At 43.7% G+C, this 14,405-nt stretch overlaps 1 protein-coding gene across 1 annotated transcript in view; it reads right to left on the bottom strand.

Annotated features, from left to right (window-relative positions):
• LOC144698978 (netrin receptor UNC5C-like) overlaps window positions 1-11,895 on the bottom strand; it is a 328,929-nt gene extending 317,034 nt beyond the window's left edge. Inside the window, exon 1 of the mRNA XM_078570534.1 lies at window positions 11,799-11,895. Coding sequence (XP_078426660.1) covers window positions 11,799-11,895 — 97 coding nt within the window. The remainder of the gene's footprint in view (window positions 1-11,798) is intronic.
• Window positions 11,896-14,405: the final 2,510 nt, after the last annotated feature.

The raw sequence follows: 14,405 nt of genomic DNA, 5'->3' as shown, positions 1-14,405 counted from the left end.
ATACTGTACGAGAAGAGAAAGCTGATTGATTGGCAAGTGGACTCCGATTGGTAAAGGCTTTGCCATGTAGAATGTACCAGTTGATGGTGACTGACAATTAGCTGCCAAGCATTGCTTGAAATTTAAGCCAAGCAACTTGACTCTGATTGGTCAAGACATTGCCCTGAGGAATGAACCAGCGAATGGCTGTCACTTATTTTGTTCAGCTGAAACAGGCGCAATGTGTGTACGTGTTCTTTCCGTCTGCTAAGAATGGTGCCCTGAGTATTAATATATGCAGCTTCCTGTACACGCAAGTGTGCCACACTGCAAGCCCAACTGACAATCCTAAATCAGCATAATTCTTAGCACACTGTGGATTATTTAGAAAATGTTGCCCAATATCGGAATCACATCTAATGTTGGACACTGTGTTTTGAGTTTTGCAAGCACAGGCTAGTTGGGTAAGGTCTGTACCTTTCCCGTTGTGGACAGTGGCTGGGACCTGCTGTTTGTTACGATCCTTCAGTCTTTGGGATGTATGGTCTGCATACCTAGCATCACACTGGCACTGAAATTCATATGCCACATTACTCATTTGTGTGATAGGCAGAATGTCTTCTTGGCTTGATGGTAGCATCCTGTTAGTGGTGAATACCACCCCTGTGGCGACTGCACAGTAGCAGCGTGAAACAGCTAGCTTCACCTGTTGCTCAAATTGGTGAGATACCTTGCCCTTCCAGGGTAATCGGAGGTAGACTGGGCACTTTTCAGGGTTGAAAGTGATGGCCTTGGGCCCTTTCATGAACTTGTGCGATATACAGCATGAAATGATCTGACCAGGGTAACCATTATCCCGCAGGATGTCTTTGATGTGCCCTACTTCAGCATCAAGCTTGCACGGTGAGAAAATGGCTTAGGCCCTATTTGTGAGGTTGCTGATAAGGCCAATCTTATAGCGCCTGGAACTGTAAGAGTCCCAGCCCGTGGATTGACCAGTGAAGGTAGGCTTGCAGTAGACTGTGGTGGAGAATCCCCTGGCAGATTTCTCAACTAGTTTGTCAAGGAAGGGGAGTTCATTTGACTGCTCCATTTCAAAGGTGAATTTGGGCGCAGGATGGAGCCCATTACGACATATATGGAAATTATTACATGCAGCTGCGCATTTAGAAATAGCAGTCATATCATCCACGTATCGGAAATATTGTCCTGCTGAGCGCAAGTCGAGAAGCTTTGACAAAAAAATCTTTTTTTCAGCAATATTCATCCTCTGATTAATTGAAAGAAGCAAAAGTAGGCCAACATAAAGGCTTATATAATTTATTTTGTTTAAAATTTTAAGCCCCTCACAAATGTCGGATTACTATTTTCCTTTCTTAAGAATACAAGGAATCTTAAGGAATAGGAGCGGACTATATGGCCCCTTAAGCCTGCTCCACCAGTCAAAGGATCATGGCTGATCTACCTCCAAACCTCATATCCCTTCAGTCCCTTCGTGCCAAATAATCTACTGATCTCCGTCTTTCATCGTATATTCATCGACTGAGCATCTACAGCTCTCAGTGGGGGGTAGAGAATTCCAAAGATTCACAAACGCCGGAGAGAAGAAATTCCTCCTCATCTCAGTCCTAAGTAGCTGACTCCTTACTCTGAGACTATGACCTCTAATTTTGGACTCTACTGCCAGGAAACAGCCTCTCAGTATCTACATATCAAGCCCTTTATATATTGTATATATTTCAATGAGCTCACCTTTCATTCTTTTAAATTCCAGAGCACGTAGGTTGACTCTGCTCCATCTCTCTTCCTAGGACAATACTCTCATCCCAGGAATCAAACTGGTGAATCTTTTGTTGGACTCCCCTTTAAGGTAAGTACTTTTTGAAAGAAGGGTTTTGCCATTGGACTGTAAGCACAGTGATCCTGCAGGTTTACTACTGCATCAGGTGAAGATAAGAAAGGAAGACTTCTGATTTTCCTTTAAATTCTTTGGCAAAGTTGGGTGGGAGTGAGTTAACACCTGAAATGCTTGCTCACCATTAAAGTGACAGCGGAAAGATAAAACACAGCACAACAGGTGCTAGTTTGGTTACAGAATATTCAATGCGAAATATAATTTAAGGCTTTAATCAGCAGGATGTACCGTCAGTTTCAGGCTAGTTTGTTCCAATTGGGTGGACTGCTGTTAGTTTCTAAATGGCGTGAGACAAAATGTGCAAAAGCAACGGAAACAGAAAATTATTTAGAATCCATGGCAATGAAACAATTACTGTTTGAATCTGCAGGATGCCGGCCAAGTTTTATTTCAATGTATGAGCCACCGGAACCCATGGATTTGTCAAATCTGACGTCATAGAAGGAGAATAAGCATGCATGTGCTGGCTCTTTGAAAGAGATATCTATTTAGACCCACTCTCTTCTGCTCTTTCTCGGTTAGCTTGCTTTTTTTTTTATCTCCCCCTTTTCAAGTGTTGCATCCGATTCCCTTGTGAAAGTGTTAAATCTGCTGCCAGTCTTTTCAGGCAGCGCATTCCAGATCACAACTCGCTTTGTAAAAAAAAAACACTCTCCTCATCTCTTCCTCTTGTTCTTCTGTCAATTATCTTAAATCCTTTTCCTCTGGCTACTGACACCTCCTGGAAACAGTTCCTCCTCCTTATTTACGTGATCAACCGCCCCTTCGTAGTTTTGAACGCCTCTATCGAATCTCCCCTTAACCTTCTCTGCCCTAAGGAGAACAATTACGGGGCCTCTCCAGCCTCCCCACCATGGGGGTCTCCATTAGACACAAATCTCCACGGGACACACTGGTGATCCTTGTTGCCATTATCAAACGGCTAGGAGTGCCTGAAGCCAAATACCATGAGAATCCGACAAACACTGAGCACTGTCTCCTGATTTCTCTCTCCATCCTAAGATAAAACATTCCATTGTGTCCACCTTAGAAAGCTCGGTGAATTCTGATGGATACAAATCTAACACTCAATTGATAGAGCCATCTGACACTCATATATTCATTTTTAAACTTCGCAAGTCATTTTTACAAATCTGCTGTAAAATACCTGTCCATTGTTTTTAACTTCAACATCATTCAATTCATTTTTACTGACAGCTTGCATAATAGCAGATACGGCTTTTGTTTCCATTTATTTGATTTGAATGTTTTATTTCTCAGTGTCAAACTTAGGTTGATAATGGGTGGCAGGGAGTTAAACTGAACTGATTCTAATTCTCAAGGAGCGAGTCTTCTATAGTTCATCATCTTTTTCACAAAGAGACAAAGGAAATTATTTTCCTTAATCTCACAACATCCCAAAAGCTTGCAGCGAAATAAAAAAACCTGATGTCAATTTTTTATTTATCTATGAGGAAAGACAGCTATAGAAATTCACGGAGGAATTTATAGATAGCAATAGACATTGAGATTGAGATAGAGGAGATTCATATACTTGTGGATTCATATAAATATGAACCACCCCCATCATTCTCCAAGAACAGTTCTTTGTTGAGTGAATTAAAAATAAGATCACAACCCGACACTGCAGTCCATTTCTTCTTTTCATGACAGATACTGCAAATCCCCATTATAAATTCCCCATTTGAAGGAGCTGCAAATTCCTCAATCTAACTTCTTTTGAGAAAGGGCGTGAGCATCTAAGGATTAACCAAGAGGTCATGGCATCGCGAGACACCCAGTACATCACAATCTATTAAAAGGGACTGAAGTTTTTGAGAGACAAGTAGCAATAGGAAAAGCCCATTGCCTATCTTTAGTCACCACTTCCCAAAATGATCACTGCATCTCAGCACCTTCCCACACCACCCCCACCCCCCCACCCCCTCCAAATATGTAATTTTCATAATTTTAGGAATCAGCCACACTATTATCATCACTGCTGGCATGCAGGCTAGAAGCAAATCTCCAGATCAGGCAACAAGTCAAATTCATCCAAAACACGATGGGCCGAATGGCCTCCTTCTGTGCCAAATGGTAGCTCACCTGTGCCTTGTTACACTGAAATTTAATCACATATTTAGTCATTGTAGAGGTTAACCACACTAGCAGCCTTGTGCTTGGAGGAATGTTAATGATGCTGCTGCTTTGCAATGATGGGGGCTCTTCTAAGTTTTAAAATAGGATGTACAATTCTCAATTTTTTCATACAGAGTTGCCAACTCTGGTCGGACATATTCCTGGGGGGGTTTGTCACGTGACTTCCCACTACCAATGGCCCGGTCCAATCAAACAGCCTCTCTCCCCCTCTCCCCTCTGCATCTCAAGTAATTTTTGAACTATGGTAGTAGATTACAGTGAATTAAGAAAATGAAATAAGGACCCAAAAATTTGTAATGCTCTCATAATTTATCTCCCTGCTTGCATAGGAGTCCAGTAGATTTGATTCCTAGAGACTCCAGGACAATCCTGGAGACTCAGCAACCTTGTTTTCAAGTGAACTTTAACGAAACTGGTTGAGCAATGGAAAGATAATAATACCAGAGCTGGTATTAAGTGTTGGGAGATTTCAATTTCAGTGATCATGGCATTAGGACTTGCCAGACAATAGAGAGGGGATTCACCGTACAAAGCAGGTATGAGGATATGATAGCAGAGTGATTATGTTACTGGATAAGTAATCCCAAGGCCTGGACCAATGATCTAGAGATCTGAGTTCAAATCCCACTTTGGCGGCTGAAGAATTTATATCCAGTTAATGAAATAAATCTGGAATGAAGAACCTTCTACCAGCAGTGGTGCCAATGTAACTACTGAATTGTCACTAAAAACCCATCTGGTTCACTAATGTCCAGGAAATCTGTCATCCTTACCCAGTCTGGCCTACATGTGACTCCAGGTCCACAGCAATGTGGTTGACTCTGAAGTGGCCTAACAAGCCACTCAGTCGCTTTTAAAGAGGTGGCTCACTCCCACCTTCTCAAAGACAATTGCAAATTAGGGATGGGCAGCAAATGCTGGCCTTGCCAGCGATGACCATCCTACGAATGCAAGAGAAAGGATGGCGATTCCTGCACTCTCTCTGTGCACCTCCCAAGGGCTGGTTTCAGAGTTACCAGGGATGGTGGGAAGCATGTGCTGGGGGCCGGAGAGGTGCAGGTGATAATTTTAAACAAACCCTCCCAGCAGGAGACCCATGGGATCAGGCTGAATGTTGGTTTTACACCACCGCCCCCATACCCTCCGCCCCACCCACCTAACTATTATTCTGCAGTGACTTTAATGGATATGGAGTGATATGCAGGCAGGGTGAACAACTGGCATTGCACTCAATCCCATTAGTTTCCTTGATGGGCGACTTAAGAGTAAAATTGCCCTTGTGCTTTGCCTCAGCTGCTGATGCAAGTGTCATTGGGTGACAAGGAAGAACAGGGATGGGGGGCGGGGGGTGGAAACTAGAGAAACGAAAAAGCAGTCTCAGTCTTAAAGAGAAATAAAGTGACAATTATGGATGTGCAATGCTCAGGGGTAATGTGTAATTGACCATTTACCAGGGCCCTCTGCCCTGCGTTGTTTTGCAGGATCTGACTGTGATAAAGCTCAGGATGCCACAGTAAATGCACCCACCTGTTTCAGGTGCCAGAGAAACAATCAGATTAATTCCCAGCCCTTCCCCCCACCCCTGGCGCCAAAACCCTCCCTGGTTTCCTTGCTCAAAACTGCCCAGCTTTCAGCTGAGTTAAGAAGGGCCATGAAGCCTGGTCTCTCTCTGTGATCTTAAACAGATCAGCTAAGCATCTGGTCAGCCCAGATACAACAAAGGTTTGTTTTAAATGCACTTAACTGAAAGATCATGGCTCGCTATCTAAACAGGGCTCTGCTAATGGACTTCAAACAATGAGCAAGATAATATAGTCCACTGATAGCTAGAATGCAGTGGTATGAAAGCATGGCTAGACATGAGGGGCTGCTGGCATTCTATTTTTTAATTAGTTTTAATTAACTTTCACTCTTTTTGGACATGATTGCTATCACTTGGCTGTGAGCTGGGAAATCTGCATTTTCATGCGGGCTCCAGAATATTTAACAATGATGTAAAAGGGGAGAAAACAATAGACATGCCAGCTGTCAAAAGGAAGGGGGCTACTACATCTTAAACAAATGATTTAGTATGACCCATTGCTTAGCTTCTTGCTCACCAGGTCTAGCCAATGGATCTGAATTATCACAGGCCATTAACCACAGTACTTACTGTCAGCGTGTTGATTGGATTAACAGCATTTCTGTAAAACTAGGATCCTGACAATGATTATTTGATTAAGAGTTTAATAATCAATAGGGTTCTGATTCATCAATCACTGATGATTCCCCCGCACCCTTGTCGACCATGACACTATCATTAGCCTGATTAAGTCCCTGGAGACCTAAGAATCTCAGTGGTCAGAATTAAAGTGACAGTCCCCTTTATATGGATATTATCAATGTTTAGAAATTTGTGATCCTCTGTATTAGCTGATGAAAAGAGAAAATGATTTTAAAATTCACTGAATCAACTTAGCAATCAGTCAAACAGCTGTTAAATCTGCAAAAGATATAAACAGGCATAACGCAGTTGTAAAACATGGAATTAAAACTCCCAGGCCTTCCTTAGTCAGTATGCGCAGACTGGTAAAAGATCGATGCAGGTTTACTCTGACCCTTGCTCAGGTCAGCGCTACAGGTGTAGGAGATTCTTCACCAAGAGCCAAACGGCATGTATTTATTTTAAAACAAAAGCAAGGCGTTTTCATGGCACAACATCAGCTTTAGGTGCCAAAACGATGACAGAAGTGACCAAAAATAACCCTGCTTAATGAGTACAATTGAAATATACTTGTATACTTGAAAAGGAGAAATTTGCAGGGCTATGGAGAAAGAACTAGGGAGTGAAATAAATGGAACAGATCTTTCAAAGGGCTAGTCAAGGTATGATGGGCCAAATCATCTCCTTCTGTGCTGCACGATTGTACAAAGAGTTCATTACTGCCCTGGGGCTAGAACTACTATGTAGAAAAAAAGCTAACATTACATTCCACTAACCTTTTAAAAAAAAGGGAAGTATAATGGCAAAAGACACTCCAAAGAATCAACATTCATAATGCTCCTGCCAGATATACAGGACAGGAGAACTCGATGGCTTCTGACAGCCAGTCAAGGCAAAGATTTTTTTCTCCTTTAACTCTAATGTCTGTTATGTGTAAATATATATATTTTTTTACATATTTCCAATCGAATGACATCATTTCATCCTTCTCCATGAGTTTTTTTTTTGCCATAAGTCCTCTGTGAAATGATCAGATCACCACTTGATTACATTAGGAGAAGCTCAGGGAATTGAAATACCAGTATGTGCTGTGAAACCTCAAACTTAATCCAATGAACCTTCCCTCCATTGTCTAGAGTTACCACATAACATCCTTAGTGACATTATTTCTCAGCAAATTCAGGGCAGGGCAAATATTTTCTATTTCCCACCCTCAGAATGAAAACCTAGTGGATACACACCCACCCATCCATACACACAAACCAACTCACACACACACACAAACCAACTCACACACACCCACAAACATACAAATCAACTTACACAGACAAACATCACACACTCACACACTTACACAGACCAACTCATACAAACATCATACACACCCACACAAACCAACTCACACACATACTCACATTACACAAACTCAGTCACACACAAAACACATATACAAAATACACACACACACACACATATGCACTTACATACACCCTCAAACACCCAAACCCACACACACTCATAACCACATACATGCACTCATTTACATCCATACCCACCCAAATAAACACACTCATGCACATGCAAGTTCACCCACATACTTATACACATACACCATACATACCACACATACACAAACCACATACCAAACACACACACACACATACAAAATAACTTCTCCATCACACTGTGCTGCTTTGTATTTGTGAAGATTTTGCTTATGATCAAATAGCCTGCCTTAAATGCTAAAGCTCCTACACAAAATAATGAACAGAAACTTGTGTACCTGTATTGGGAAAGTACTGCACATCTTACATATCACACAGAATTTCTAGTACACAAACAGGCCATTTGGCCCAATTGTTGGCCCAATTGCTATGTTCCACATGAGCCACCTCTCCCCCTTCTTCATCTCTATCAGCAGAACCTTCTATTCCTTTCTCCCTCATGTGTTTCTAGGGGAGGTGGTGGCATAGTGGTATTGTCACTGGATTAATATTCTAGAAACCCAGGGTAATTATCTGGGAACCTGGGGTCAAATCCCATTATGGCAGATAGTGAAATTTAAATTCAATAAAAATCTAGAATTAAAAGTATGATGATGATCATGAAACTATTGCCAATTGTTGTTTTTAAAAAAAAAACCATCTGGTTCACTTATGTCCTTTAGAGAAGGAAATCTGCTGCCCTTACCTGGTCTGGCCTACATGTGACTCTTAAATGTTCTCTGAACAAGGGCAATAAATGCTGGCCTAGCCAGTGATGCCCACATCCCATGAACAGATAAGGAAAAACTCATCTATACTATTCAGCCCAACTACTCCTTGTGCACTCTCTGGGTAAAGACATTTATAGATTTGGACTTCCCCACAGCTGCAAACATTTTGTCTATGTCTACCCTATTGAGCCCTTCTATATTTTTTAAGATTCTTATTCAGTCACCTACTCAGTCTTCATTTATTTTTTCTAGAGAAAAGAGTCCTAGCATCTCCAGCATTGAAACTAAGAGCCCAACATCATTATCATAGCATGCTTCAGGTAGTTTACAGTGAATATTAAGTTTAAAACACTGGGGTAATACACAAGATAATAACATTATGTTATTATTATTTAAAGGGGTAATGTCATTTCATTAAACTATTAGTTATAGTCACTTGGAGCATTTGGATTGAAGGAGGATTCAACACAAGTTTCTGGTGAAGGCTTGTATATTCACACCTCTCCAAAGCACTTTATCTATTCGCTGGTTTCCAACTTTTCAAATAAGCTGGTATGAAATAATCACAGGGAGAGGGCAGAAAAAAAGACAAGCAAATCTCTTAAACACAGGATTACACTCGAAGTGAGGCTGCAGACAGACCTTCTCAATGATTCACAAGTTAAGGAGATCCCGTTGAAAAATCTCGGGTCGCAGGTTCAATACAAAAATATAAGTTATGAACAATGCAATGAATGCAAGCTAAATTCATAAAAGTCGGGAGTTTTTAAGGGAGGGGGTGAAAACATTTTTTGAGTTGAGCCTGCATGTGGTCTGTGCCTGGGAGGCCACTTTAATTTGGCTTTGCACTCACACCCCACACCATCAGCCCCTTCCCTCCTCCCAGGACAGAGGGCTGGCTTGTCTCTCTGTGAGAGGCACTTCACAACGTGCTAAGTGGCTCTCACTCTTCGTCCAGTCCCTCCAGCTGCTCCCTGGCTCTCTCTCTCTCTCTGTTTTTTTAAAAAAAAGCGATTCAGATTCCCTCGTTACTGCAGAGACAAACCCCCTCCTCCTCCTCCTCCTCCCAGCAACCGAGATCCGCTGACAAAAACTGACACCCGCTATCATGAGTGTACTGTCAGCGGCGGCGTCACAAGCGAAGCAAGTCTGCTTCAGCCAGTCGGTCGGACAAGCCTGGAATCTCACATCTCCTCTCCCCCACCACCCCCACAGTGTGTACATGTTCTATTTATGAATGAAGCCTCTTTTTATTGCTGTACCTTGCATTAAAAATTTCATTTCATGCATTGGAAAAGAGACACTCTTAATATAAAAAAAACCCCAGTAGGATTTTGCTGCGGTTATATCCCTGGCTACACATCCAGACTTGTTTGCCGCAATACATCTCCCCCCAGCTTTGCTCCATTTTTTTTTTGGGAAACTGGTACTTGAGACAAGAACAGTTTTCCTTTTGCCCAACAAAACACTGGGAGGAGGTCCACACATCTTGTGCCAAAGGATTCAGCACAAATGCATCTAATCCATTGACATCACACAGTGGACAGTATCTCTTTAATCTTTGCTCAGTCTATATGTATGATTTATTTTTTTTTTATAAATCAAGTAACCGTTGTGTCATGTGTACGGTCTCTTAAATCTGTTGGGACCCATCCAGTGCTCTCTCCGTGGTTGCGAGGTTTATTGCACACAGAGAGAGATACCACTTAGAGCGAAAAAACTAAAATACCCCCACAAATGCGACAATTTCAGTGATCGATTGGGAAGTAACCGGGTAAAGATATTTTCTTGCGTTTCAACCCCCGCGGATCATGAGCCTGGCCCTGGTGCACTGTGTGTGTGAATCGGTGGGAAAGAGGGAGAGTTTCTTTCGGAGGTCTTTTTAAGCGGCTGGGAAGTTGATATCTATGAGGGCTAACAAAATATGCATTTTAAACAAAGTTGAGGAATAGAAATCCACCCCACCCCGGGATCATGAGGAGGTTCCTCCGTCCAGTATCTAACTCTCAGGGATCATGAACACCTAACCCTGACCATCTCTCCAAAGTGAAGGACACGGAGCTACTCTGCTCCTTAGACAGTGAGTTTTTAACACAAGACAAGGGGCAAGACTGAGCCAGGAACCTTCGCTACAAACCATCACCGGTACCATCACAATAAATGCAGCAAGAGGAGATTTTCTGTACACATCAACAATTCACACACAATGCTCCTTCCAAATCAAAACCGACCTGTCCTACTGGATCCAGATTAGCACATTTATTTCAATTAAACAGTTTAAATAAAGAAATGGATAATAATATTACTCAATACTATAGTAATTTTACTGAGTTGTGGATCATCCTGTCTAATCCCCTAATTTATTAGCAACCCTTCCTCACTAATCTCTATTCTCACTAACTATTGCATCAAACTAACTGAAAGGGTCTCGGCTCTAACTCCCCGAGTCGCCTCATTGCCTAATCCCATGGATGGTTTGGGAGCATCCTCTACTCCTAACCCTCTACTCCCCTCCCGCTCCTCCCTTCCACCTCTCCCTCTACTCCTCTCCCTCTCCTCCTCTCCCTCTCCTCCCTTCCACCTCTCTCTCTCCTCCTCTCCCTCTCCTCCTCTCCCTCTCTTCCCTTCCACCTTTCCCTCTCCTCCTCTCCCTCTACTCTTCTCCCTCTCCTCCTCTCCCTCTACTCCCCTTCTCCCTTCCACCTCTCCCTCTACTCCTCTCCCTCTACTCCTCCCCCTCTCTTCCCTTCCACCTCTCCCTCTACTCCTCTCCCTCTCCTCCCTTCCACCTCTCCCTCTACTCCTCTCCCTCTCCTCCCTTCCACCTCTCCCTCTACTCCTCTCCCTCTCCTCCCTTCCACCTCTCCCTCTCCTCCCTTCCACCTCTCCCTCTACTCCTCTCCCTCTCCTCCCTTCCACCTCTCCCTCTCCTCCTCTCCCTCTCCTCCCCTCCCTCGACTCCTCTCCCTCTCCTCCCTTCCACCTCTGCCGCACTCTCTCCCTCCTTCTACCCGGCTCTCACCCTTTCCCTCCTCTCTGCTCCCCACTCTCTCCCTCTTCCCTCCATTTCTCCCTCGCCCCCTCCCTCTCCTCTTTCCCCACTCCCTCCCTCTCCCCCACTCCCTCCCTCTCCCCCACTCCCTCCCTCTCCTCCTCTCCCGGTTCCTCCCTTGCTCTAGTCTCCATCTCTTCCTACCCCTCTCCTATCCCCCCCACCTCTCTCCTCTTCCTCTCTCCATCCTTCTCCCTTCCCTCTCTCTCCCCTCCCCTTGTCCTTCTCTCCTCCTCCCCTCCTCTTCACCTCTATCCCCCCCCCCTCTTTTATCTCCCTCCCTCTCTGTTCTTACCTTGAGAAGCGTGCAGCTGGGCGATGACGGCCAGGGTAGGTAACAGCAACACACGGAACAAGTTCTGCACTCTTGCTCCACACTGACTTCCCCCCATGGCCAGCAGTGAAAAGCGGGGAGGGTGGGGAGGGGAGGGGAGGGGGTTTAGGGGAAGGGGGGGCTGTTGGAGAAATTTTCACCCCAAAACAGCAAACAGACGTCGAGATCCTTTTGAACTTGAAAAGGGGGGTTTCTTCTCCTGTAACCCGGCGCCGAACCAGATCGAGAGACAGAGAGAAATAGAATTAAAAAACCCCAGTGCTCGGCTCCGACTTCCTCCAGGTCCAGACGCAGTCAGAAAGGTGAATGCCACCGCCCTTTAACCTCTCCTTGTGTCTTTCCCTTGCCAACTGCAATCTTGTCAAAGCAATAATTGAAGGAGAAAAAGATGTTAAAAAGTTTCACCGCTGGGCTTTAATACTATTTCTTTTTTGCAGATTGCAGCAGAAGGTTGTGTTGTGGGGAAATGTCTTTTTTTTAAAAAAGAAAATCCAGGTTGGAGGACCAGTCCCTGACCTGATGGGGACCAAACTCTCCTGCAGAAACCGTTTCCTCGGGATCAGAGCATCCTTTAGTACTGTAACTCTGCGCCTCTTGCACTCCAGGCTGTGGGAGAACGAGTTGTAAACACTAGAGGGAAGAGTGTGTGTGTGAGGAGGGCGAGAGAAGGAGAGCTCTGATTTAGACACAGTTGACTATCCAATAGTGCTCAGCATTTCCCTTTGCCGGGTTGCACTGCTGCATACTGTAAAACCTGGGTTGGACTCTGCAGGAGGAACTGGAGTTGTCGAGCAGAGTGAGGTTTGTTTCGTTTTACTTCCAAAATTCATGACTCAAATCAAGGACATTCCTCAGCACGTCACTCAGTAAGTCTCACTGAGCCTTTCTTATTCTTAAAGTTGCCCGCTTTATTCAGGAATGCATCTGTTGTACCGTTTGCAGGTATATTTGCATTTATATAGCACATTTAATGAGTTCAAGACATCCCAAAGCACCTCACAGCCAATCAAGTATCTTTAACTAGAGGCCATCCACTTGAAATGTTAACTCTGAATCCCTCTCCACAGATACTGCCGGACCTGCTGAGTATTTCCAGCATTGTCCATTTTTAATTCATTACCTTTTCACTGTCGCAATGTAGGAAACGCAGCCGCCAATTTGTACACAGCAAGCTCCCGCAAATAGCAATGCTTTAATGGCTGCTGTTTTTAGCGAGGGCAACATATTAGCCAGAATACTGTGGAAAACTCCCCTGCTCTTCTCTGAATAACACTATGGATTCGGGTGGACATCGGGTCTCAGTTTAAGGTCTCATCCAAAACTCGGCACCAGTGCGGCACTCCCTCAGTATTGCACTGAGTGTCAGCCTCGATTGTGTGCTCAAGTCTTTGGAGCAGGTCTTGAACCCATAGTTTTGTTAACTCAGAGGTGAAAGTGCAATTAGCTGATCCAAGTTACATGTTTGGCGCACTGATTTAAACAAAGCTGAGAATCCTGGAATGCTACATCACACCAATTTTGACATAAGGAAGTGAGTGAAGCAATGCAGAGAAGAATTGAGGCTGCAGGCTTGTGGTCTTTGAGGTGAATAATGAAGCTATCTTGGACAAGTCACATTACCGATGAAGAGGCACTAGTAAAACCTGAGACCAAAAGAACTCTGCTGAGCAAGATCAGGAAGAGGGAGTTGGAATTTCTTGGGCCTGTTATAAGAAATCATGATTTACAAAGTCTGATGCTGATGGGAAGGATTGATGGTATAAGAGATCGAGGTAGGCAAAGAATAATCTTTCTTAAGAGCCTCGCAAACTGGATGAATGTACCACCAATGAAGATAATTCACAGCACCAGAGCAAGATTAACATGGTGGCCCTTGGTCGCCAACACCTTCTTAGGACATGGTACCTGAAGAGAGAGAGAGAGAGAGATTTAGAGCAGCCATTGAAGAGAATTGTGTCACATCTAAGTAACATGACTGTGATGAAAATTGATGCATGTCTTTATTCAACTCCCAAAAAGTTTATCCAAACACTTTCCTGTGAAACCACGTCTCTTGAAATGTTCTTACTTTTTCTTGAGGTAAGCACCTGTTGAGCATGTAAGACCAGGTAATGTAGACAGGGAGAATTTCTGGAAGAACATCACGTTATTGTTCTACATTACAAAAGCAATGATGCTTTGGAAGTGTTTCACTGGCTGTAAAGTGCTTTGGGATGTCCTGAGGTTATGGAAGGCGCTATAGAAATACAAGTTCTTTTGTTCTTTAAAATGTTTGAGGGACATACTGGTGCAAGGCCACGGGGAAGGGTTAGTTAGGGTAGTGTTAGGTAAGGTAATTGTAAATTCAGTCCAGTTATGCAGCTGTGTGCTCAAGAGTCTGGTCAGGGAACCTGACACACAAGGACACAGTCTCAAGATAAGGGGTCGATCATTTAGGACTGAGATGTGGCTGTGAATCTTTGGAATTCTCTACCCCAGAGGGTTGTGGGTGCTCCCTCATTGAATCTATTTAAGGCTGGGATAGACAGATTTTTGGTCTCTTTGGGAGCGGGCAGGAAAGTGGAGTTG

The sequence above is a fragment of the Cetorhinus maximus genome, chromosome 1 (assembly GCF_964194155.1).
Source record: "Cetorhinus maximus chromosome 1, sCetMax3.hap1.1, whole genome shotgun sequence".
Taxonomy (NCBI): Eukaryota; Metazoa; Chordata; class Chondrichthyes; order Lamniformes; family Cetorhinidae; genus Cetorhinus; species Cetorhinus maximus.
The sequence above is the reverse complement of the archived record's forward strand: the minus strand, read 5'-3'. Positions and strand labels throughout refer to the sequence as shown.